Here is a 23,764-nt window from a genome sequence, read left to right as displayed (position 1 = left end):
TGCATCTAACGTACTTAACGCTTAAGACCTTTATTTCAAACTAGAGCAGCATAGATCAAAATGCACCGGTCTCTAGGTGAATGGTAGGACAGTATTTTTATTTCGGCTTTTATTATTATTATTATTTCTTTAGAAAGTTTTATCTTCACTCGGAGAAATACTGGGCACAATGTCACTCCTTCCCTCCTCCCCCTTAAAAAAAAAAAAAAAAAAAAAAAATCACGAATGCACTCATAGCCAAACTCCTAAATTTTAGATAGTGGGAACAATATAAAAAAATAAAATAATCCTTCCTCCCATCACCCCACTTCCCAGCCCCTCTCTTCTCCATTGTTAAAGCAGCATATCCAAAAACTGGACTTAAGGGAAAACAGACTGTTCAATAAATATCAATAAGGATTACTGTTAAGGTAAGCTATACACAGTTTCTCTTAGTCCATAGATTTCAGATCCCCAGGAAATCATATATTATGTATGGAAGTCTCTCAAACACGGTCTGCATCTCCAATAGCCAACAGTGGTCATGTTTTTAATAAATAGTTCAGGGTTTTTATCATCTCAGTACCCAACTCATGAATAATAAATGCCATTTTTTTCCTCTAAGGCTAATTCAGCAAAGTCTTCATAGACTTTTTTTCTTCATTGGTTCAAAACTTTCCTTCAGAGTTTTTTTTTTTTTCCTCGTCACCACTACTGTTGTGTGTCCAAAGACTTTTCTAGCTTAACTTTTCTTAAGAAACACAGATGCCATCAATCAATCCTTTCTACTTTCCCAAGAATCCTTCCTTCGTACATCGGCAGGATGGTTTCGTCTTCCCAAATCTCTTCAAACACCGCACCGCAGTCAAACTCGTCGCTTGCTTTTTTGAAGTAGTATCTGTGGGAAGGAGAATTAAAACACAGTTAAAAATCAAAAGGTAAAGCCAAGGATGCTTTGGCACTTCTTTTAACCACAACATTTCCAATCTCTCCCTCCTAGGATGCTCCTCCAGCGCCCGGCGTGGCCCGGAAAACCTCAGGGCTGCTCAGGTCCAGCAACATGAAAGCATCCCCGGGGCTGCGGGGACGGCGATGGGACGGAGGGAGCAGGGCTGCGCACGCTCCTCAGCGGTGACAACAGCCTCTACAGTGAGTAAATTATACGCGTTGGCAGTGGATATCCTCAGCCGTAAAGAAAATTAGAAAGTGCGGTGATTTCTGGTCAAATATCTCATTTAAAAAATAAATAAATAGAATTTCAAAGCAAAGCATTCTTAAGGTTCCCCTCTCTCCCCACCTCCTTTCTTTCATGTGTTTTCTTGTTTCAAAGTTGAAGCCCAACATTAAAATTAGCAACTGTTATTAAAAGGAGAGGCTTTTTAAGCATACGGATGGATTAAAAGAAAGCCATCCCGGCTTCCTGCAACGCAAAAGCTGAAACTCTGCGGTACTCCTCCTGAAAAAAACAAAAAACAAAAAAAAAACCAACCCGGGAGCCCCGCGCTCGGAACACCCAAACGCCTGATTCACGTATCCATTTTAAGGGACAGAAACTCCCGCGTCGGCTCCCCAGCAGTCGGGAGGCGCCGAGCAGCCCCGGTCCAGCCTGCGGGACGCGACACGGGGAGGTCGAGCAGCGGCGTCCCGCGTTGCTGCTCTTTGGCTCCGGCTCCTCAGATCACGGAGCCAACGCTCCCCGGGACAAAACGCACCCCCACCCCTCCCGTGTCAAACAGTAAGGACCCCTCTATTATCCTGAATTAGACCGTTCAGCTTCTTGATTAAAGGTTCCTTTTATCCCGTTTGGAGCTTTCTTCCTTCTAAGGCTGCTTAATTGCATATGCACAAATGAAGGGCTTCCATTCAGAGGGGTAGCATTTAGGGAGCCTGTCCGTCTGCCGCCGCACACCTCCTCGGACATGCCTGCTCCCTCGGAAAAGTGCTTTGCCATCTGATCGCCAGGGATGGAAAAACCTTCATCAGATGGATTACAAAGCAAAACATAAAAAAAAAAATAAAAAAAAAATTAAAAAAAAATAACCCCTCCCCTGTAGCTCCCAGACAAGCGGGGTTGGCTGATGTTTGTTAGGGGAAAGGGGTTTGCAATTATTATTTTTTCAGGATGGGAAAGGAGATCACATTAAGCTCACTTTTACTGTTAAAACTGAAGGAGCCACAGTGGGGTCTTAGAATTTGATTTTTTTTTTTTTTTTCGGTGACTGTTCTATTAAACATTTTTAAAATACTCACTAAAAACGACTTGAAAATCTATTCATTTTTAGGGTACGTTAAAATTATTTTGGTTGGGGGATAAAAGCTGGCTTTTTAGTCAAAGAGATGAAACCGACTCCATTTAGTCAAGGTACGATTCGGATTTATTTTTGTAAAGTCATTCCAAGCTGAATTGACACATGTTGCGTCTTTAATGGCTCAGCAAGGAAAAACAGCTTATTTAAGTCCTTCAGAGCCTGCGCTCATTGAAGTCAACAGCCCAACTCCCACCAACTTTCATGCTGCAGGTCAAGGCCGCAATTCCCCAGGCCAGCAGCCTTGAAACAAAACCAAAAAAACCCCAAGGAAAGTTTGAATGAATTACAAAGAACTTTCTCTTCCCTTTCCCCTTCTCCGCCCCTCTCCAGATAACAGCCGCTCTTCCCAATAACTTCCTCCGCAAGCCCAAGCGCTGGCTGTGTTTACAAAATTTTTATTCGAGAAAACACGCTATGACCTTTTACATAATTACAACCTTATTTCACAGAGAAAAAGGGGGGAAAAAATAAAAATAAAAAAAAAAAATAAAGTCCTCCCCTACAACATCTTCAAACAAGTCACTCTGCTCTTATTTGCTCAGCAATGGGCTTTCCATTGAAACATATTTTATGTGGCAAGCTTTGCTCTCTTTTTTTTTTTTTTTTTTCTCTAATTTTTTGGGACATCTGGCACCAATCGAGGCGAGCAGGCCTGGCGTTACAGCTCTGTTTTGAACCGCTGCCATCTTCAGATTACCCGACACCACCCAGTTTTTTTGTGCGTGTATGTTTGTTTTTTGTTAACGCCATCAGTATTAAATCACTGCTTAATTCCTTCTCTTTTTTTTGGGGAGGGGGGGAAGGCGGGGGGGGAGGGGGGAAGGAAAGCAGAGCGGCGATTTCCCGGCGGCTGCCCCACGGCGGGGCCGTCCGCGCGGCTCTGGCATCGCGGGAGCCCGAGGTACCCGCCTCGCAAACTGATCCAATCAATAAAGAATTTGGAGAGCGGAGCATTTCTGCATGTCTTTGTGCATTAAATGAAAGGCAAGGGCTTCAAAGACATGCTTATTAAATGTGCCTTAAAAAGAAATCAATGCCAGATGTGACCAAAGCAGCCTAGTTAGTGCCTCCCCGTAACACACACACGCTACTCCGGGCACTGCGGACCTCTTCCCTGAAGGTCACCCGCAGTTTCACTCAAAGTCCAGCCAAAAGTCAAAGCTTAGATCAAAATGATTCCCTGGAGGTACACACATTTGTGTAATTAGTTTCACCTTGTGTCTGTGCAAGATAAAATACTGGGCACGTACCCAAGTTCCTTTTATAAATTTCTGTATTGTCTTTACCCAGGTGTAAAGGGGTGAGATCTAAGCAAAACGTTGTTTCATCCTTGTCAGTCACTTAAAAACATTTTCCAAAGTAATTACAGTCTGACAAGGCACAAATAATTGCACCTGGAGGGACTTTCAGGCCACAGAGGTTTTAGGAGCCTACTCCTGTACTCGGGCATCACATAAAATTGTCATAGAAAGTAAACCAAAAAAAAAGAAAAAAAGAAAAAAAGTGGGTTTTTTTGGGGGGGATGGGACTACACAGCCACTGGAGCACTGGCAGACCAGTGACGAGGCGAGGAAAACTGGTCTGCAACTGGGGCATGAGGCTGCATCAGCCGCAGGAGGAGCGGGGCGGGCCAGAAGAGGCTTTAGGGACTGGAAAATGGCGCGCCGGTGCAAGAAGCCCAAGGACCTCTCCTGGAGGTTGGCCAGGTTGGGGGTACGTGCAGGTTGCTGCCATCCGACGGCAGCTGGGCGGGCTGCAAAGACGGTTTTTGGGGAGGGATTGGCAGTATTCCAGCCCCAGCCCCACCGTGCAACAGCCGGACCCCAGCTCAGCATCCCCCAACCTGACAGCACCCTGGGGTGACCCACCTCTGATCTGCACAGGTGGACCTTCCAAAGCTAAAGACATGCCAGTGATGGAGCACCAGCTGGAAAGTCCTCGTACCAAACCCAAACGACCGTTTGGAGGGTAAATCAGAGGCTTCCAGTTCCAGGGCAAACCTTCTGGCTCTCTGAAGAAGCACCAAACTCAGTGCAAATTCAACACTTCAAGCTGGAGCTTCCCTCTCCTGCTCACCCTGCAGCAGAAGCGGCCAACAGATGATCTCACCAGCGCCCAGATCCACCAGCAAAGTACAGCAAAAATAGCCAATGTGAAGCTACTGCCATGGGAACTAGAAGTAGCAAACTGGTTAAACTGGGAACTTGGCCTTGGAACCAGACGGGCAGGGTTTGTTGGCGTTTCTGAGGAGGAACTCGGTATCGCTGGCGGAGCTTTCCCTGCAGGGCAGAGGTTTTTTTCCCTAACGAAGAGAAAAGCGAGCTCGCTGCATCTCAGCTGCACATCCCCTCAGATGCAACATCCCAGCCTTTCACCCACCACATCTACGGCCACACCGTTCCAAAAAAAACCAACCCCAATTAAAAATGAAGAAATTAAATGAGTAGGCAAAGCAGAAGGCCAGAACCAAGATGAATACTGAGCCCAGTTTGGAAAACGAACTCCGCTGCTCCATGCCATTGCCGCAAGGCCATCCCAGCTTTTCCTGGTATTCAAGCTTTTTGGACAAGGGTTGGAGCACGAAGCCCGCCAGCCTGCATCCCGGTGCAACTGGGGGAGGAGGCTGGGGAGGGAGATGGAGAGGAGGTGACCCTGCAGCCAAGCTGCAGCTCAGGGGGCCTTTCTCCATCTCTGAGTGGCTCTTGGTTTGAGTGGGAAGAGAAGAAGACGACCCACAGCCTCTGGAAAGCGAGGTAAACATGTTATTGCAGGCAGACCTGCAAAATATCTGCTTATTCTTTTGACTTATTAGAATATTCTAAAGAACAAACAAATCGCAGATTCTCACCTGTAATTTCCCTTTTTGCTCAGCTGTTCTTTAAAGTGCCCAAGTGTCAGGCTCTGGGCCTTTAACATCCTCCTGTAGGGAATTTCTTCTCCGCAAAAAAAATAGGTGACAACCAACTCGCTCGACTGAGAGGTGTGAACAACTGGCAGTTTCTTTGGCTCTTTGTGACTGAAAAACAGAAAACACACACACACACAAACCCCTCTATTTTTCCATTTGAGAACAAGCCGTTTCACCGCGCTCAATCCAGCAGTGTTTCTGCCACACGTAACGCTGGTCAGAAATATCCTGGGTGTGACCCAAAGAAGTCAGATATTCCCGTACCGGCCACGAATTTGTCACGCTGCCTTCGCACAGCCCTCCCGCAACAGCTCCTGCTCGCTGCGAGGGTGGGAAGGGCGGCAGCGCAGAGCGCCCAGCCGCGGGCAGCAGGGACCTCTTGGGACCTCATCCCACCCTACGGATGGGAGAAGGGAGGGATGGAGGTCAGCCGCTTGCTGGAGGCATCGGAGCAGGACCACGGGCCAGGGGAGCGTGCGTAGGGCTCACCACGGGCTAACCTCTACCCAGCCAGCCCCAGTACGGCACACCTCTGGTTCCAAAAGACTCGTTTAAAAGTCTTCGCAGACAGCATCTGCCAAGCTTTCTCCTCACGCACAGAACCACCTGCAACCACCAGCAGCTAGCAAAGCAAAACCACCGCCAGGTTCTGCACCTGAGGCACACGGGTAATCTTATTTTTTTCCCCAGTGAGGATAAAATGAACTGGGTCTTGTCATTTGCACTAAGAAATCCTTCTTAAAGAATAATTAAAACAATATTACCCAGCAAAATGGCAACGCTCTAGCGAGTACCATGCAGCCAAATCTACAACTGGTTCTGAGGCAACGTACGCTTGGCATGTCAAAAGGTCACAAAGTGTTAGTCCGCAGTAATTTAGTCTTCCTAATTTGTTCTAAGTCTTTGTAGAGTGGCTTCAGAAAAAAAGCTGCTAGCAAAGACAGCTGGTGGACTTAAGGTCAACCAATTAAAAATGAAAGGCTCTAGTCAGGTGGCTCAGTCTGGACTTCAAACATTACTCATTGCTTAAGATGAAGAGGGTAAGAAAGAAAACTTTAATTATTTAGGCCATTTTAGACCTCTCTCTAGCAGATTTCTTGTTAAAAGAACCATCCTGTAATTAGACTAATCCAATCTTTGTCCACTTTACAGGAATGCAAGTTAAAAAGAGCCAGAGACAAGATTTGAAAATGTTTTGTTCTTGCTTTAAGAAGAATGTTTGAAAGACGAAATTTCAGATATAAGAATTTCCTCTCTTTTCAAAGCGCAATCCATTTAATGAAAATATAATTATGACATGTATGTATTTCCCAATCCTCTTCCGCACGTGCAATACTCACTCTTCTGTCGTTAGACTTGCATTGCAGAAAGGGGAGTTCCCCCCCTGAACGGCAGCGGAGTGGTTTCGATCCCTCTGCTGATTTGAGGTTGAACATCTGAAGTGGAGAGGGGGAGGGCAAGTGGGGAAGGGGAGGAAAAAAAAAAGAGAGGGAAAAAAAAAAAAAACTTTTTAAAAAAATTGTTGAAATACAATCTTCTTAATTGAAGTCTCCTGTGGGTCGTTAAGTTCGCTCTTTGTATCAACCCTCACATGTTGTAAACAATCAAAGGAAGAATTAAAAATGCTGTGGGCTAATTTATCCTTCCATACCCAAATGAACGATAACCAGTCCAATTCTCCACTCGGTATGTAGCTGGAGTCCGTCCCAGAGGAAAAATGGGCAAATTACAGCCATCAAAAGAGTGGAAGTAATAGTCTAGGATTCAAACTATTTGCGCCGGGGTAGGGTGGGGTTGGAATAAGGAGGCTCATCCTTGGGGCTCGGCCAAGCCGTGCCGTCACGCGTCCCCACGGTCCGGCCCCGTGGCTGACCCTCTACCTAGACGGGGAGGACACCGTCCACGTTCACCCACCGCCTTGGGCGCCGTCAGCCCGAGCGTCGGTCCGAAGGCGACCTCAACCAACCCCCAGCAAACCTCTCCCACCCCTGCCGCTCCCCAGACCCCACCGCCGGACCCGCACCATCCCTCCCGCCGCCGTTACCGTTGCTTCTGTGGCTTGGAGACCTCGGCGAGCCGGCGGCACGCTTCCTCCAGCTGCGCCAGGGTGTTGGGTGGGGTGAGCGGGGGCATGGCGGGGTCCTGGACGAAGGGGTGGGCGGGCTGCGCCCCGCGCGGGTGGCTGCCGGTCCCCCACGGGTGGTGGCGGCCGGGGGCCCCCTTGGCGAGGTCGGAGCTGTAGGCCTTCTTTGTGCTTTGTGTGCTTGGGGAGGGGAAGAAGTCGGGTTAGAAAAGCTGGAAAATATGACTTTAATAGCAGCTCCTATTCTGCTCGCTCCCTCTCAAAAGTCTGTCATAACATGAAAGGAGGTTTATTGCCAAAAACATGACATTTTTGTGGTTTTTCTGGTTCTGCGGAACAGCTTTTATATTAAACCGGAGGAGCAAAGAGTCTCATTTGTTTTTAGCGATTGTAAAAATAGACAGCCCATGTAATATATAAATATTTACCGGGAGCGATATTGCTGTAGACAGCTGCGTATTTACCTATGGGGCTTGTGCTTATTTTGTCTCTCGCTCTCCAGCATCCACTGCCAGACGTTCTGCGCCCGGTCCGCCTCGCCCCCTGGTAGCTGCACCCCGCCGGGGCCGGGCAGCCCCCCGTCCCCGGCCGGCAGGGCGACGCTCTCCGCTCCTCTGCCCGGCCTCTTCGGCAGCGTCCCCGTCCTGCTGATGGCGAGAAGGGGACACGAGCCCACCGTCAGCCCCCCTGCGTCGCCGCGGGGCTGTCCCGACCAGCCCCCGTGCAGGGGGACGGTGGGGCGACAGTTTGGTGTGGGTGCAATGGGGATGCTCATGACTTACCCGAAGGGCTCCAGCGGAGGGAGAGGGGGGTCCGTGCTTTTCGGGTGGCCCTTGCACTTGGGGTAGCAGTAGTAGTCGCCGCCCGCCGGGCAGCAGCACTGCACCCGCTGAGCCGCCTCCGCTTCGATCTGCTCCTTCGTCTTGGGCACGGTGTGGTGGTGGATGTAGTGGTGGTGGACGTGCTTGGTGGTCTGCTTGGTGATGAATCCCTTACCCACCACGGCGCACGTGGCCGGCGAGGCCACGCCGGGCTGCAGCTTGCCCGTTGGCAGGCGGTCGGGGGAGCGGGTGCGGGGGCTGTGCCGGCCCATGCCGGGCGATTGGCAGCCGGGGGTCTTCAGCACGCGGGAGAGATGCTCGTCCAGGATGGCCTGGGGGTCCTCCTCGTAGCTGCCAGAGGGCAGGAGCGAGAGCGGGTGCTGCGGATGCTGGGGGTTCGCCATCTCCCGACTGCTCTGCAGGCTGGCGGGAAGCTCCGCACCCTCCTTCTCCTCGTCCTGCCGGCCAAGCGATGGCGAGAAATGAATGCAAGAGGACGGGGAGCTGGCGAGGACGTGTGTGTCCCCCCCCTCCCCGGGCTTGCGAACCGCAGTGCGATCGAACCGCGTTCCTCCCCATGGGCAGGATACGGCCCCTTCCCACCACCCCCCAGCCAGGCGGCAAGCAGCGAGCTCTGCCCGGCCCCGGCAGGGTTAATCCTCCTACCTCCTTGATTTGCTGCAGCCTCTCCTCCAGACTGTCCATGGTTTCCTGCTCCTGCTTCAGCTTCTCCAGCCGGGAAATGAGCTCCGCGGCGAAGGCAGCCGGCTCCACCGGGGTCATCTCCTTGGGAAGACGGTGGGTCCTCTACAAGGAGCGGGGACAGAAGGCACAAGGCATGTTTAGCGGGCGGTGCGGGGCACGGGCGCTTAGCCGGAGCGGCATCGCCGGCCCCGCTACGCTTGTTGTGTCTCCATGTTTGGATGAAAAGACGACCGCAACTAGGCATGGTCTGCTCTGGATTTTTATGAGCTAGTGCTGTGGCCTCATGGAGTGACATCCTCCCCACCAGCGTTTGCCTTCGGCAGGAGCAGTTGGTCGCACTCTGAGGAACCCCGCTTGTTCTCTCTGTAGTACAACCAGCCCATCAGTAGCTACTCTGAAGTAGAAAATCTTCAAAGACTGTTGTCAAACATCAAAAAAAAAAAAAAAAAAAAAAAACCTCTGAGGTGGGAGGGAGAGACTTTAACTCAAGGAATAAAGTGAGTATAAACAGAAAGGAGTTGGAAATTAAAAAAAATAAGATGGGGGAGAAAAAGGGAAAAGAGAAAAAAAAAGGAAAAAAAAAAAAAAAGAAGTCAAACGGTTGCAGATCAGAGAAGTGCTGGTAATTTATTTCCTGGCTACACACTGGGCACCTTTGAGGTAGTGTTGTCTCAACAGTGTCCTAGATCTCTTCCCCCCCCCCCCCCCATCTCTTTGTACAGAAAATGAAGAAAGCTGCTGCAGGCTAGCGGTGCTACACTGCTGAGCTTGGCTGCCTCAAGCAGATCTATCAAGGGAAAAAGGGAACATCTCCAAATCAAGTGCAGAATATAAAAAGGCAAAACGCGAATTTCTGCCAAAAGAAGCAAACATGGCAGGAAAAGGGGAGGAAAGGGAAAAAAAAAAAAAAAAAAAAAGAGGAAAAAGAAACCACCCACCTAACTCTGCCCTCCCTCCTGCCACCCCCACGCACCCCACTCCTCGCCCCCACTCTCCCTCTCTCTTCCCCCCCCCCCCCATCCCTGAAAACAGAAAGCTGGACTGCCAACTCTTTCACATACTACCCACCAGATGAGGTGGGGCCTCTCTCCGGCAACCACTTAGCTCCAGAAATGATGTGAGGGTAGAAAAAGGCCACTCTGCTGGAAATTGTCACTCTTACACAAGCTGGCTCTATTCAGTCCCTGATCAAAGCACTGCCTTACAGAGAAAGTCGATTTGCACGCCCTGGGACAAAATAATCTAATTTACAAGCTCAGGCTATAGAACTTTCTTTATGGAGGAAGGGGGAAAAAAAAACACCAAAAAGAAAAAACACATAAACCACCCCCACCCTCCACCAGAAATATCATCTATGATTTCTTGCTGCTTAAGACAGCAGAAAGAGGAATTTTAGCATATTAATCTCAAGACAAGATAAGTTTATACTTGTCTGTGTAAACAGTTTATTCGCTGCAGGAATCGGGAGTCTGCGAGTCAACTGAATTAGCAAGCCAGCGAGTTAATTTTTGAGAGCATGGCAACACCGCAAATCGGATCCCCTCAAAGCAAGGCACATATCTGCTGCAGATGTCTCTCTTTTGGGAGACCCTGCTTCCCACCAGCTTACAGACGATGTGCTTTTGAAGGCCACCAGCGCTGCACGTGAGGCCAAGCCTCAGTCTGCTTGGCACCGGTGGAGGTGTCATGGTGATGACCAGAGCCAATGCTCTTACTAGACCCAACAGGGGCATCACTGCTTGGATTTAGACCAGGAGGACAACTCCAGTGACATTGAAAAGCCCTAATTAGCACCTGGTTGTCAGGGAAGGACCAAAACGTGACTGTACACAAGCAGGTTTCTTCAAGGATGCTGAGAGCACACGGCTCCTGCCCAACACCAAGCAGCATCTCTTCTCTGGCACCACACAGGTTTGGAAACGCTCTCCTCCCCTGGTCCCTCCCCTCTACCCATGCCCATTCCCAGCATTTCCCATGGCCAACCCAGACCCCGCAGCTTCCACCTGAACTTACCGGAAAATGAGGTAGAGAAACTTGACCGTTGGCCTTGACGCTCCGATGCATTTCCCGCTGGAGCTGCTTCTTGCTCCCAATTCTGTACGGGGGGATCCCATCTCTGCACATGGAAGAGAGGTCACCATCAGTCAGGGCTCTCCCCATGCCCTAACCAAGATGCTTCTCCACCACCTCTGAAACCGCCCAGGCACACCACAAGTCCATGTTCCTAGAGGTGCTGAACTCTCCCAATGTCACCTCAAACATCTGGCGGCTTGGGAAGTGCCTGTGTCACCATCTACATGGATGTGCAGTAATTAAGCAAAAGCTGAAAAGCAAGCTGAAGGCAACTCCGCACAGGAAGACGCCCAAAGATTCCCTCAGCTTCTCTTCTGAGGCATCTTACAGAAAGGCCCTTCCAATGCTAGGTTTCTGCTTCTGCCCTTTATTTTTGTTGCTTTTTCACCACCAAATTACGCTCTCTTAAGACCACAACTTTCCTCAACCTCTGAAACACCCCATGGAGCATTGGCACAGTGGAAACAAGAAGGAAGAGGCTGAAGGTGGACGACCACCAAAAGGCGGCTCCCCTATATCCAGCCCTACTTAAGATCTGGGATGTTTCTCCCGCCCTGAGGCTGGCCGGTACAGGCAGGCCACCACAAAGCAGCAGCAAAGGACGGGCCATACCCTCTGGGCACAAGGTTGCTCCCCTTGGCCACGCCAGCTCATGGCCAGGAAGCCATGAGAAGAGACCAGGCGAGGAGCACCGGTGGGAACAGCCCCCTGCACAGCCCGCTCGAGGCAACGCGGGGTGTTTTCATCCGGCCACACAAAAAATTACCTCAGTTAGGATTAAAGGGCCTTCTACAGAGAGCGGGGACAGCCGGAAGAGCATGCCTGGAGATCCTGAATGTCTAATTCCACCCCTTCCCTCAGACTGGCTGAATAACCTTGATCTCCGGTCCCGTCCCTTTCATCCACCTGCCCCCACACCTGACTCATCTCCCGAGGGGAGAAAATAGCTCCTGCCCAAGGAGGAGCGGCGGCGGCTGAGCAGACAGTGGTGGCCCCATGCTGCTGTCAGAGGAGCCGACATGGCACGGCATCCCACGGTGGTGGTAGGCACACCCCGACACGTTTCGGACACGCAGCCAGAGACAAGGCACAAGGGAAGGCCCTCCCAGAGACACCAGGTCCCTTCTCTTGAGGAGGATGATTCGATGCCATTGCTCCACGGTCAAGGTTTGAAGCATACTATCACAGGCCTTTGTGAAAGTCTTGGCCAAAGCGTTCAGTTGCCACTAAATTGTTTTAATGAGCAAGATTAAGCTGCAAAGCCTGGAGTGAAAGATTGGAACAATTTCATCTTAATAAACTTGGAAATATCTTTATAATAAAAGAGAGCATGCTGGGAGTGCAGAGAAAGTCCCTGATGCCACAAGATGAACATCAGCCTCCTCTAGACACGGTCCATGAACGCGTGCTACATTACAAGTGAAAGGAGCTAATTGTCCTAATGTCCCTATTGCACAACACAGGGCTCTGGAGCGCTTTCTGGGGAAGCGGCCCAGCACACACCAGCCATCACAGCCAGCCATGGCCACCGACTGCAGCCGCTGGTGGCCACCAAACATTTCTGCTCCATGAAGCCACGGGGCAACAGGGCTTGGGGGCACGTGACATGCCTTAGCTTTGGGGGAGGACGGGGGAAAAGCAAATCTAAGGTGAAAACCAAATCATCTGTACCTTCAGAGAAGCATTTGTTCACAGAGGCTTACTAAGATAAGGGTCTCTTAGGGAAGACCTTCAATATAGGGAATAACGAGTAAAATGGGCATTTTAAAGGTAGTAAAAATGCCAGCCTGAGCACATTACATGCATGCATACATACAGGACTAATCCTGTTAACATATTCAATTAAAGAGGAGGTGTCCTCTACAAATGGCAGTCCAAGTGGCCAGACGAGGAAGAGCAGGGAAGCAGCTGAAGGTCTGTGCGTTCAACACGAGGCACCCACGGACACAGCCAAGGGACAACAGGGAGCCCCACAGCCCTCCTGTGCTCCCCACCTCCCTCCAGGTCTGCAAGCACAAGATGCTGTCCCCAGCCCCTCTGCTGCAGCCACTGAACTGGGAGCACTTCTCCTTGTGGGGTGTCACCAAGCTCTCAGCTCCGGGGGACCATCTCTGGCCAAAGGGACAGTCCTGGGACAGGCTGTGGAGCAGGAGCGGGGACTCACGCCATTCACCGCCAGGGTGGCTCGAAAAGGAGAAGGAAAAGCAACGCTGACCCAACAACATGGCTCCTCACTGTACTTAAGATTTGCCCTTGTTCAGGTTGGTACGAAAGCTGCTCCTTCCCCCTAAAACTCCTCCGTTTACACCGGAGAGCCCCACATCAGACCTCCTGCTCCCTGCTTCTACAGCCCTGCCTTGTCAGGAGAGTTTTACAACTTGTAACAACATGAAGAATTAAAAAAAGATTTTATTTTTTTTTAAAAAAGAAGGTATTTCACTGGGATGGGAAGGCTATGGAGCAGCTCGGGAAAATCAGCCTGGGGAACGGAGAGGGACCTTTACAGCCACTTTGATGAGTGCTGTCTAAAACGAGGGGAAAACGACTCAAACAGGGGGAAAACGGAGATGCCAGGGTTGCAGGGGGGACCAAGGGGTGATCCCCGACTGCAGAAGGGACAGAGAGACGGAGCTGGAGCCAGGGTCAGTACAGCAGGAGATACGGGGGGTGGGGGGAACCCTGATGCTGAAGCAGACCCCTCCAACAGGAGAAAGTGCCTTTGAAATGAAAAGGCTGAGCTTGGCCAGAGGTTGCGGGGCAGGACAAGGTTAAGCCCAGCTCTCCAGGTGCCACCTCTCCCCTTGCTCCAGCAGCAAACGTTTGCACTCCCTTTCTCGGCTACTAAAAGCCGCAGGCTGAAGAGCTACGGAGTTTAGGCACTAAATAGTAGAGTTTAATTATAAACATTTCAGCTAACCAGGCTGGGGCTAAGCCAATCTGTTTCTGGGGGAAACACTAGTTTGAAGTCTTCTACCCAGTCAGCTGCCATTTAAGCTGAGCCAATTATCTTAGCCTTTTGACTCAGATGTGCCTGACCTAACCTGAATGTAGTTTTACTGCTGCTTTGAAATATCAGACTCATGCGCATATGCATTCACTCCCATCTTCATTTGGCAACGGCTCTGAAACAAGCCTCTGATCTTGCCAACATCAAAAGCCTGGTTTGTAAGATAAGGTAATATTTGAAGTTTGCTCAGCAGCATTCCCCTGTGTCCAAAGTAAATCCATAAATAAGATATAAGCAAATAAAAAAAAAAAAAAATCCCCTTTCCTCTCCACACCCCCCCCCAATCAAGAAATGGAAATGTAAATTTGCATGATGCTTTGTGGCTATTACAAAATATATACGTACAGACTGATCCCTGGCATCTGTAATAAAAAAATAAAAGGCAGATTGGGCATTATTTGGAGACCTCTCCTAATTCCAGCACAGTTCAGATTTAGATTTATTTAAAAAAAAAAAACAAAAACAAAAAAAACAACCCTCACTTTACTGCTACATCTGACAGACTTTTCCAGAACAAGTTTTTCCTCTTCAGTTGATACCAATATAAGCCAAAAGAACTCATTTGCATTCGCACTGGCGAAACAGAATAAACCCGGGTCCTCTGTTAAAAGGGGGGTAAAACCTCGCGGGCAGACGAGCACCCAGGCTCAGCCTGCGGAAGGACAGTGGGTTTGTGCCCCGAACACCTTCACAGCATCTTCAGCAACCAGCAGAGCCAGGTGCCAGGAAAGGCCAAAACAAAAAACCAAAACACACCCCAAATATTTTACTGCCATCTTGGCAGCAGCCCTCCGCCTCTGCGAAGGAAGTTTTACATCAGCCTTAACTTTAAGCCCAGCCTCCAAAACTGCCAATTTACCTCTCCCGCTTCCAAAACCACCCCAGCATCCCGCCTGCTCCCGGCCCCGCGGACGGAGCGTGGCTCCGGGGATGCCCGGGGGGACCGGTTCTGCAGCAGGAGATATTCCTCCAACCTCCGCCGTCCCGCTGCTCTCCCCCCCCCCCCGCCCCAAAGTCCTCCTCGCCGCCCCCCAACCTGGAGCTGCGGGCAGTTTAATCAGCCAAGCTTCCCCAAACTCTCCCAGCCTGCGCGGGCTATTGTTACGGCAGGAAAAAACAGGCAGGCTCCTTTCACGCGCTGCTTTATGGGGAGCTCCTATTCACTTGTTCAAGCAAATTTCAAAGCGGGCTGCTGCCCTCTCATCCCCGCTAAGCTCCCCTGGACTAACAATGGGCTGAAAGCGATTCAGTTAAGCCTTTCATCCACCATGCACTTTATTTCTCACTCAGTGCTCTCATCTGTATAAGGCCTACAATTGGCATTGCTGTGAAGAGAGGGTATAATCCTAGCCCTGTGAATCCCAAGTGACCCTACACTGGTCCAGAAATGACTAACCCAATGAATGCTCTGTTGACACATGATCACATACAACCAGAGCCAGTAAGAAGAAATAAAGAAGTCACCCTATGATTCAGCTCTTTTATTTAATGCCAATATTGTTCAATAAGGGAATCTGGTGGGACAACAAACTATTTTTTTCCATAATATCAGTTCAAAACACACATGTGCATTAAAAAAAAAAAAAAAAAAAAAGCTTTTGTTTACACATCAAGGATTTTTGGTAAATCCTGTTTTCCGTAGCGCATCACGCAGCACTATGGACTTTAAAAACCCACCATGCAAACCTCTCCGAGGGGTTCACAGTAATCACCGGACATGTCCAACAGAGACACTGGAGAAGTTTCACCTATGAGATGAAGACCAGGAACACAGCGCTCTGTTTACAGGTGGCCTTTTCCATAGCACTTGTGCTTAAGTGAGGATCATGAAACACAAACGGCAACATCTGCCTTCTGCCCAGCTGAAGAAAATGGTCCTTAAGAGCACTGAGTGAGTCTCACTGTCTCCTCTACGGACACAAAAGCACCATTTCTCTCCTGCTGAGGAAAGCAAACTGAGGAAGAACGGTGAAAGGACTTGCTCCCGGTTGCACGCTTCTCAGCAGAGTCAGGAGGAAAAGACAGATCCTGCCATTCCTGGGCTGGGCCACAGCATCATCCCTCATCTCTACGCTCCTGAAACACCCAGACCTGATCCATGCAGCTCCATTCAAGTGGCTCTTTGAAGACTGCCCCAGCCCCACTAGATGAGCAGCTATTTGCCCCTTCAGGTCACTGGCCCTATTAATGTACATTCTGACATTAATGACAAACCTTAATTACAGAAAGTACTTCCTACAGGAAGTAATCTCCTCCTCTTTGATGACTGATAACTAGTTAAGGAAGCCTGGCCTTAAGACAAAGGCTCGGGGAGATACGCTCCTTGGGTTCGTCAGGCAGCACCATCAGCACAGGGGAAAACACGTTTGCTCAGCTGCAGTTGCAAAATGGCAATAGACGGATTCATCCTTTTACTCCATCCGATACCTCTGGCAACCGCACGAAGAGGGAGGCTACCATGCCCTGCTACACCTCTCGGTTTGGGCACACACCGCAGTTTCGGCAGCCCCTCACCAACGGTGAGCAGAAGCAGGGTGATGACCCTGGACCCATCGCTCCCGTGAGCCCCCACGGCGCGTGGGCGCAGCTGAGTCACAGACGGCGCATCCCAAAAGGACCCGTCTGACACGAGGTACTTACACGCTGCTGTCCGTCATCGACATGGAGTCGTCTGTCAGGGCATCACTAGATATTTCACTATCGTTCGCGCTGGTTGCTGGGGCGAAAACATAGCCAGAATTCACATGGTATGGGTTAACGGGATCGTTCCTCTTGAAGGACCTGGGGACAAGCAAAACAGGAATCTAGTTACCAGCCAGTCTTGGGCTAGAGGAAAGCACACGAGTTTCATGGGAGTATTCTCCTTATGGGAACCACGCACACCGGCTGCTCAACCTCTCCAGAAGCAACAAACCATCCACTGCTCAGGCCAGCAGCAACCAGGACACGCTTTGTCTAAACACACCCAAAGTCCAACTTTAAAGATGTTGCTTTTGCCACTGGAAGCACACTTTAGAAAATCCTATGAAGCAGCTCTAGGTGCCTTGATACCTTCAAAAACTTGGTCCTTAAAGCTTGACGCTGCACTGCTGAGTTGAGTGGAAGTTTTGCTGTTGGCATCAGCAGGCAAAAGACGAAGAAGTTCGTAGCTCAAGTCCCACTGGAAGCCATTGAGGCACCAGCTAATAAATGCTTAAGTCCACTCTGAAGACAGGAATTAGGGCCCCTTTGGGAATATAAGATACGGTATCTGTGTTGCCTGAAACAAGAGAACTGCCCGAAACTACTGGAGCAGGACCACCATGAGTCAGAGGAGGCATGGACAGGGCTGGAATCTGCTGTCTCAGGCTTGGCCTTCCAAAGGTGGGTGCCATCTTCCTGGCATTATAAAAACACGCAATAAGAAGGCCCATTTTTTAGGAGAATCTACTACTTGTTCAAATTTTGGATGCAGTTGGGCAGCGGAGGATGGGGGATGCGGGGACAGCAGCAGCAGGTTGTATCAATGGGCGTGATGGTTAGTGATGCCACCACCTCCGGCTTCACTTGGAGAAGCAAACCCAGAGCCCAGCCTGGAAGCTTGAGTCGAGTACCCAAGAACGGACGCATGAAAAATTCATGGGCAGTGACATGAGCTGTGACGGAGCGTGGCGGGGTCACCCCGGCAGGGTCACCGCATGGGGGGGGGGGGGGGACCTGGGCATCCCCCTGCCCGATACCTCCCATTACTCCAACTTCCCAGCCGGGATCAATATACATATCTTGGGCAGGCGATAAGGGGATTATGCAGGGAGGCTTGAAAGCCCAGTGTTAAGGTGCACATTTTGTTCCTCTTCCAGGGGAAGAGGGGGTTGTTAAGCTTCTGCTTTTGTATATCAAAGCAAAAGGCCTTGTCATCTGATAAGGACTGCTGATTTTAATAATTAGGGCCACTTACCCAGGACTTGGGGGCCTAAGGAATGTGCCAGCAGGCTCGGCAGGTTTTTTTTAATGGGCTTTCCACCTCCCTGCCCCCCACAGGGGGTCCGAGGGGACCAACTGGGTTTAAGTGAGCAGCAATGTTCTCCCACCGCCCCGCTCTCCATCCCTCACAGCCACCCAGGCACCCCACGCCGCCACTCAGTCCTGCTCCGCCAGCCCCAAAAACAGGAGCCTCCACAAAGGCTTAAGTTTAAAAAAAAAAAAAAAAAAGTTGGAAAAAGTAAAAAAAAAAAAAAAAACCAGGAGGGGATGGCGGGGAAGATGGGCCTCTCTGGTATGAGCGGCGCGGGGCTGGCTGCAGGCAGGTATTCAGCCCAGCCGGGGCTGCATTCCTTTCCGAAGGAGGCCAAGGCACTTCTGATGGGGAGATCAAGATGTTAAAAAATATATATCTGGGAAGAAGGGAGAAGGAAAAAAAAAAAAGAAAAAAAAAAAAGAGATAGTAAGGAATGCCACAGGAAAGAAGTTAAATCTTCAAAGATAAATTAATTCCACATGTGGGTGAAAGCGAAGTTATCCGACTACTACTACAAAAAAGTTCCTCCAAAGACCATGTAGTCTTAAACTCTGATTCAGGGGGATGTGCAGTCCAAGTGACCCTTTCTAGATCCTTGGTGGGCTTTTGGGTCGACCGCATAAGGGATGCAGCTCTTACAATTAATCTGATTTGAAACCATCTCAGGTCTCGAGAGCACATCTGAGAGGACCACGCGGGTCAGGGGTGCAGGATGCTCCCCGGCACAGGACCACCACCTAGCTGGGAGGTGGCCATGTCACCCCTGGTGGCACCCAGGAGAGCTGAAGTGCCATGTTCTTCCAGCAGAGGTGACTGCCGGAGAGGCCGGGGTGGGGGCGGAGGCAGCGGGTCCGTATGAATACGGCACAGGGAGAGGAGGTGTGTCCAAACACAGCCTTTGGAAAGATATAATTAGAGAAAGTGGCCAGAACTAACTCATCTTCCCATCAGTACGGGACCGCAGCACCGACTCACCTACCGACACCTCACAGACAAACAAAAACCCAAATCCCCACAGTTTATGTATTTTTAAAGCCAGCCCCCCCCCCCCCCTCCACCTCCAGCATGCTGCCCCACAAAAATCCCCACGTCCTTTCAGAAAACCAATGGGGGCTGGTTTACCATGTTTAATTTTTTTTTTTTTCTTTTAATTTGACCACCTTACTACAGTAATTGCACCCAGATGCATCAAGTTGCCTGGGAGGGTTTTAAATTCCAGTGGAGAGCGGTGGTCTCCCGCCGCAGATGCTGCGCACACAAACACACACCCCAGCTCCAAACTCAATATGCAAAGTGTTTTCAGCTGTCAGGTAGCAGTTGCTCTGGAGCTTCAAGGAGAATGTCTGATGTTTCTCAGCCTATTCTTATCTTGATGCGATGACACACAGCGTGTAACTCTCTACACGCTATGTTAGGCGATGGGCATATCAGAGGTATTACAATGCCATGAACATTTCAGGGGCTCTTGGTTGTATCCCCTGTTATGAGGGTGCAGTTTCAGAGTGTGGGGTTGCTTTGGTTTTGGTTTTTTTTATTGTCAAACTCTTGTTTCTTAGAAATAAAAAGCACTCTGGCAGTTCAAACCACAGATTGATACAGAGAAGGAAATCTACAAGGAGCATTTTGAGGCAGAACTGAATCTCATTAAGTATTTTCTTGGGACAAATGTCACTGGGCAATCATGGGCTTAAAGACAAAAAAGGAGAAAAAAAAAAAAAAAAGCATGCACAAACCTGGGGGAGAAAAAAAAAGAAGTATATTTTGACAAAACTATGTTAATCACTGCTTCCATGCTCTAATTGTAGAACACTGCTTGGAGCATAGCTTTACAATGGCATCATTTACTTTGATAATTGAAGCCAAACTTGGTTCCAATAACTTCACACACAAGGAGCTCCACCGGCGGGTCCTTTCAAAGGCCAGGAAGCACTGGAAGCCGGCAGAAGGCCATCTGCAAGCCCCAGTCCCGCTGATGTTAGAGCTTAATGGGAGGCAGATGAGTCCACCTTGGCCCGAACAAAACCACGTTACCCAGCGGCACTGCAAAGGAAGAAGCCCTCTCTGTGTACACAAAGTCGTGCGTGATAAATTTAGAAGCGCGTATAAATAATAGCTGGAATTCCTGGAGCATGGGGCCAGGTCCGGCGCAGCGTGGGGAGGCCACTTTTAACCACACCACAACCTACAGGGGAGGGGAGCCGCTTTGAAGGACGAGAGGGAGGTTCTACAGTTAAAACATGCCCCGTTTTGGGGCTCCCGACAGCCAGCCAGCAGTTTGCGCGCACGCACCCGTTTCGCAGCCAGGTGCAGGCACTGTGCTTTCACTTGACTTCTCCTGCCCGTGTCCATCACTGATGCTGGGGCCAAAGAAAGTCTTTCAACTTGTATGGTTTCTGTGGTCTCCCGTGTTTTCGGCCGTGACTCCGTGCCCTGGGATTTCCAGGTGGTCCCCCATCCGCACACCGGGCTGGCCCGAGACTCCTGCCGTCAGGTGCGCTCAGCCCAGCGCTCCCGGCTTTCGCTGGCATAATCCCATGGAAACCCACCGGAGTGAGCGGCAAGAGCTTGCACAGTGCTTCAAAACCAGAACGCACCGAGCAGAAATGCTTTAATTCCACCACACACACGAGGAGGGAGGTGTGGTTTGGCTGCTCACCAGGAAAGACTTTGTGCAAGCTTCAAGCTCCAATCCTAAACTCAATCCTAAATGCCGAGCGATGAGAGATAACCCATCCATATGCTCATCAGCTTCTAGCACATGCACGCACAAGTGGCTTCACAAATGGATAGCTCGGGGAGGAACTGAGAAGCATCTCAGCTTGACCTCCCTCTCTTTGCATTGAGATCTCTTGGCCCCATGGAGAGCAAAAGCTCCTAGAAATTCAACAGAAGGTGATCAAAGCAAAACGCACCACCTAATGTCCTAGGAGGGTAGATCTGACATGCGAGGAGCAAGCTGCATTAATCCCCGGACAAAAAAGAAAAGAAAAGAAAAAAAAAGGGAGGAAAAAAAAAAAAAAAGAAAAGAAAAGGAAAAAAAAACCCAGCACTAATCAGGCAAGCAGCCACCGTTCTGCGAGAGCTCTCCTGGACAAGGCACATGTGGGTTTTTCGCAGGGCCTGCAGCTCTGGTAGAACATTACAGCCAAGCCCTTCCAGCACTGAATACCAACAAAGGCTGAGAGATAAAAGCATCAAACATCCCCCTCCTGGAAAGCAAGCGAAGGGCAGCAGTTCAAACCAGGTTCTGCGGAACAGCAGATGCTCAGACAGTAACATTCAGGCACCAGATGAGGATCCCAAAGCCCAAGTCCTCCACAGACCAGCTGCCAGCCAGTGTCGCCCCGTCCCTCCCCCGCAGCCCCCAGCAGGAGAGGTCCAAAGGCCACACCGGGACGAAGCGCATCCCTCCTGTCTGCACCCACACCCATCACCCCTCCAGGAGAGGGAGAGGACCAGAGAGGCCTCTGGCTCCGCAGCACCCTCGCAGGAGCACCCTCCCAGCTCCCAGTACCGGGAAGCCCGGCACAGCTGGAAGTTCTCCGCAGGGCAGGAGAGGAGGACGCGCTCCAGCAAAGCCTCCCCAGGAGAAGCCCGGTGCCCTTTGATGTCCATGAATCACAGACACACTCTCAAAATTCCTGTAAACGAGATGTCAAACACTCACCATACCAAACCCCAACCTCCTGGGCCAGCAGAGGAGAGCGCCCATCTGCCAGCAGAGCCCTCTCCTCTCAGCCCCGATTCAACAATCCACATTTATGGCAAGGGTGGGGAGAGGAAAGAATACATTTTCAGAGGATTATACAACTCATCATTTGCTCATCCGAGACTCTCTTTCCCATCCCCCCCCGCCTTCACTTCGAGACGGCTCTTACTTTCTGCACCCTCACACTGCTGTGCCACCAACGTTTCCAACAAAAGAGAAGGGTTCGCCAATACCGATGCACCCCGATCCAAGAAGACCCTGCCACCACACAACACTCCCCGCACCCTCACAAGCTGCCATTAGATAAAACCGCGGTTCAATAAGTTTAACTTTGAGCACACAGCCAACAGGAGAGCACCAAAGATCTACAGGAGAGCACCAAAGACCTACAGGAGAGCACCAAAGACCTACAGGAGAGCACCAAAGATCTACTACTATCCTATACCTGGAATGTCTCTATTACCTTAAGCACTCGATTTGAAGTATCCTCCTGTATGCATTGGCTCAAAGCCATCCTAAATGGCTCTGACACGATACCAACACCCAACACGACGGGGAGAGGCCGTACATCACACACACACACGGTGAAAATAAAAGCAGATTTGGGGCAAGTTGCAGAGTTTGATGTAGTAAGTGCATACATTTCCTCCTCCACGACCGCACAATTGCTTCCCACATAACCAACATAGTTAAACACTGGTTGACGGTGGAGTTGCGGAACTAGTAGGTTACATTATTCATGCGTCTCTATGATCCACTCTACTACTGCTCTTAATAGGTTTGAAAGTTGAACCAACAATTAACGTACGTCCGGAGGACATAGTTGCTATGAAGTTTTTGATCTATAAGAGAACTGAAAGAGCCAATAGGGCTTACGAGCACAAAACTTGTTTTCCTCTGTTCAGAGGGGGGAAAAAACACCCCAAACCCAGCCAACACCCCCCAAATTCCAGCGTTTGGAGGTGCGGGGCAGCCCCCGTGCTCCCAGCTCCATGGGAAGCCCAGCCTCCCCTCGTCTCCCTGCTAGCTGCCCAGCACGCCGTCCCACCAGCCTTCCGAAAAGCCCTCTCAAAGTCCTCAAAGTTAAAACAAAGCACGGTTCCCAGGGGTTCCCTTACCTGTATCCGTTCTCGATCGTTTCCGTAGCTCTGACATTCGCCGTAACCCTCAACGTCTTGCTGGATAGTCCAACTACCGAAGGCAAGATTTTGTTTTTAAAGTCTGCACAGCTCCATTCCTCTTCTTCATTCAAGGTCGGGAGATAGCCACAGACAACTTTTAAGCTCCCCAGCCCGTTGCTGTTCATGTAAGCAGGATTCTCTCCTCCACTCCTTACATATTCGAGGTATATATCAGAAGTTAAAAACATCTGGTAAGCATTTTCCTCCATCACAGTCTGAATCTCAGTCTGCGCCTGATCAAACATGATCGAATCTATCTGCTGCTTCTTGATGCTATCCCTTATGTAGGTCTTGGTAGCAGGCTTGAGCTGCTTGGAGACGATGCTGTTGTTCTCGATGTACCTTTTGTATATAGCTTTGGCTACTCTTAAAGTTTTGGTATCCTTAAGGTCCATCTGCCTGAAGCCATTGCAGGCAAACCAGAAGTCTAAGGTATCCACACATTTTTCCCTCTCCAGGAAGGTCCGAAAAAGATAGGCACCATCTTGATCTCCCAACAAGGAATGCAAGGATTTGGTCCATCTGGCCAGAGGGGAGTCTGGGGATGCGCTGCCCTCCGGCTCCCCGAGTCCGTTCTCATTCCTCCGCGGGGCGGGAGGCACCGGCACGGCCTTGAAGCTTTGGCTTTTGGGGAGAAACGAGTTGGCGAGCGGTGGCGGCGGGCAGGGGGCTTCTCCTTCTTCCCCCGGGACGGGGGGTCGGGGGGCGTCTTCCCTGAAGCTGCTGCTGGGGTCCGGGAGGTGGGCGAGGACCACAGCGCTGCTCATGGCTGCGGAGCCCGGGGGGGAGAGGGGCTGCCGGTTCCTGCAGGAGCTGCCTGCGCCGCTGCCTGCCGCTGCCGGGAGTCAGCAGGGGATGGGCTGAGCCTCCTCTCTGCGAAACGGGGAGGGGAGGGGGGGGGGAAGAGGGGGGGGGGGGGAAGAGAGAAAAAAGGAGTATTGATCTAATCAAAACCAGATCCTCCCAACATCAAAGACAAAAAGTAAACAGGC

General features: G+C 50.5%; 1 protein-coding gene across 2 annotated transcripts; it reads right to left on the bottom strand.

Moving 5' to 3' along the window:
* Positions 1 to 404: 404 nt before the first annotated feature.
* On the bottom strand, positions 405 to 23,560 carry AXIN2 (axin 2). Of its 2 annotated transcripts, XM_082492250.1 has the most exons (10): positions 22,710 to 23,560; positions 16,526 to 16,666; positions 10,819 to 10,921; positions 8,767 to 8,907; positions 8,062 to 8,558; positions 7,744 to 7,926; positions 7,241 to 7,459; positions 6,537 to 6,632; positions 5,137 to 5,304; positions 405 to 877 (listed from the first exon to the last, which is right to left on the bottom strand). In XM_082492250.1, exons 1-10 carry the CDS (start codon positions 23,537 to 23,539, stop codon positions 751 to 753), a joined length of 2,505 nt encoding a protein of 834 aa, XP_082348376.1. In that variant the 5' UTR covers positions 23,540 to 23,560; the 3' UTR covers positions 405 to 750. The 2 variants fall into 2 exon arrangements, with proteins under 2 accessions (XP_082348376.1, XP_082348377.1); XM_082492251.1 differs by lacking the exon at positions 7,744 to 7,926.
* Positions 23,561 to 23,764: the final 204 nt, after the last annotated feature.

This window comes from Vanellus vanellus, assembly GCF_965231255.1.
Source record: "Vanellus vanellus genome assembly, chromosome: 17".
NCBI lineage: Eukaryota > Metazoa > Chordata > Aves > Charadriiformes > Charadriidae > Vanellus > Vanellus vanellus.
Note: the sequence above shows the minus strand (reverse complement) of the source record. Positions and strands in the feature narration are given on the sequence as shown.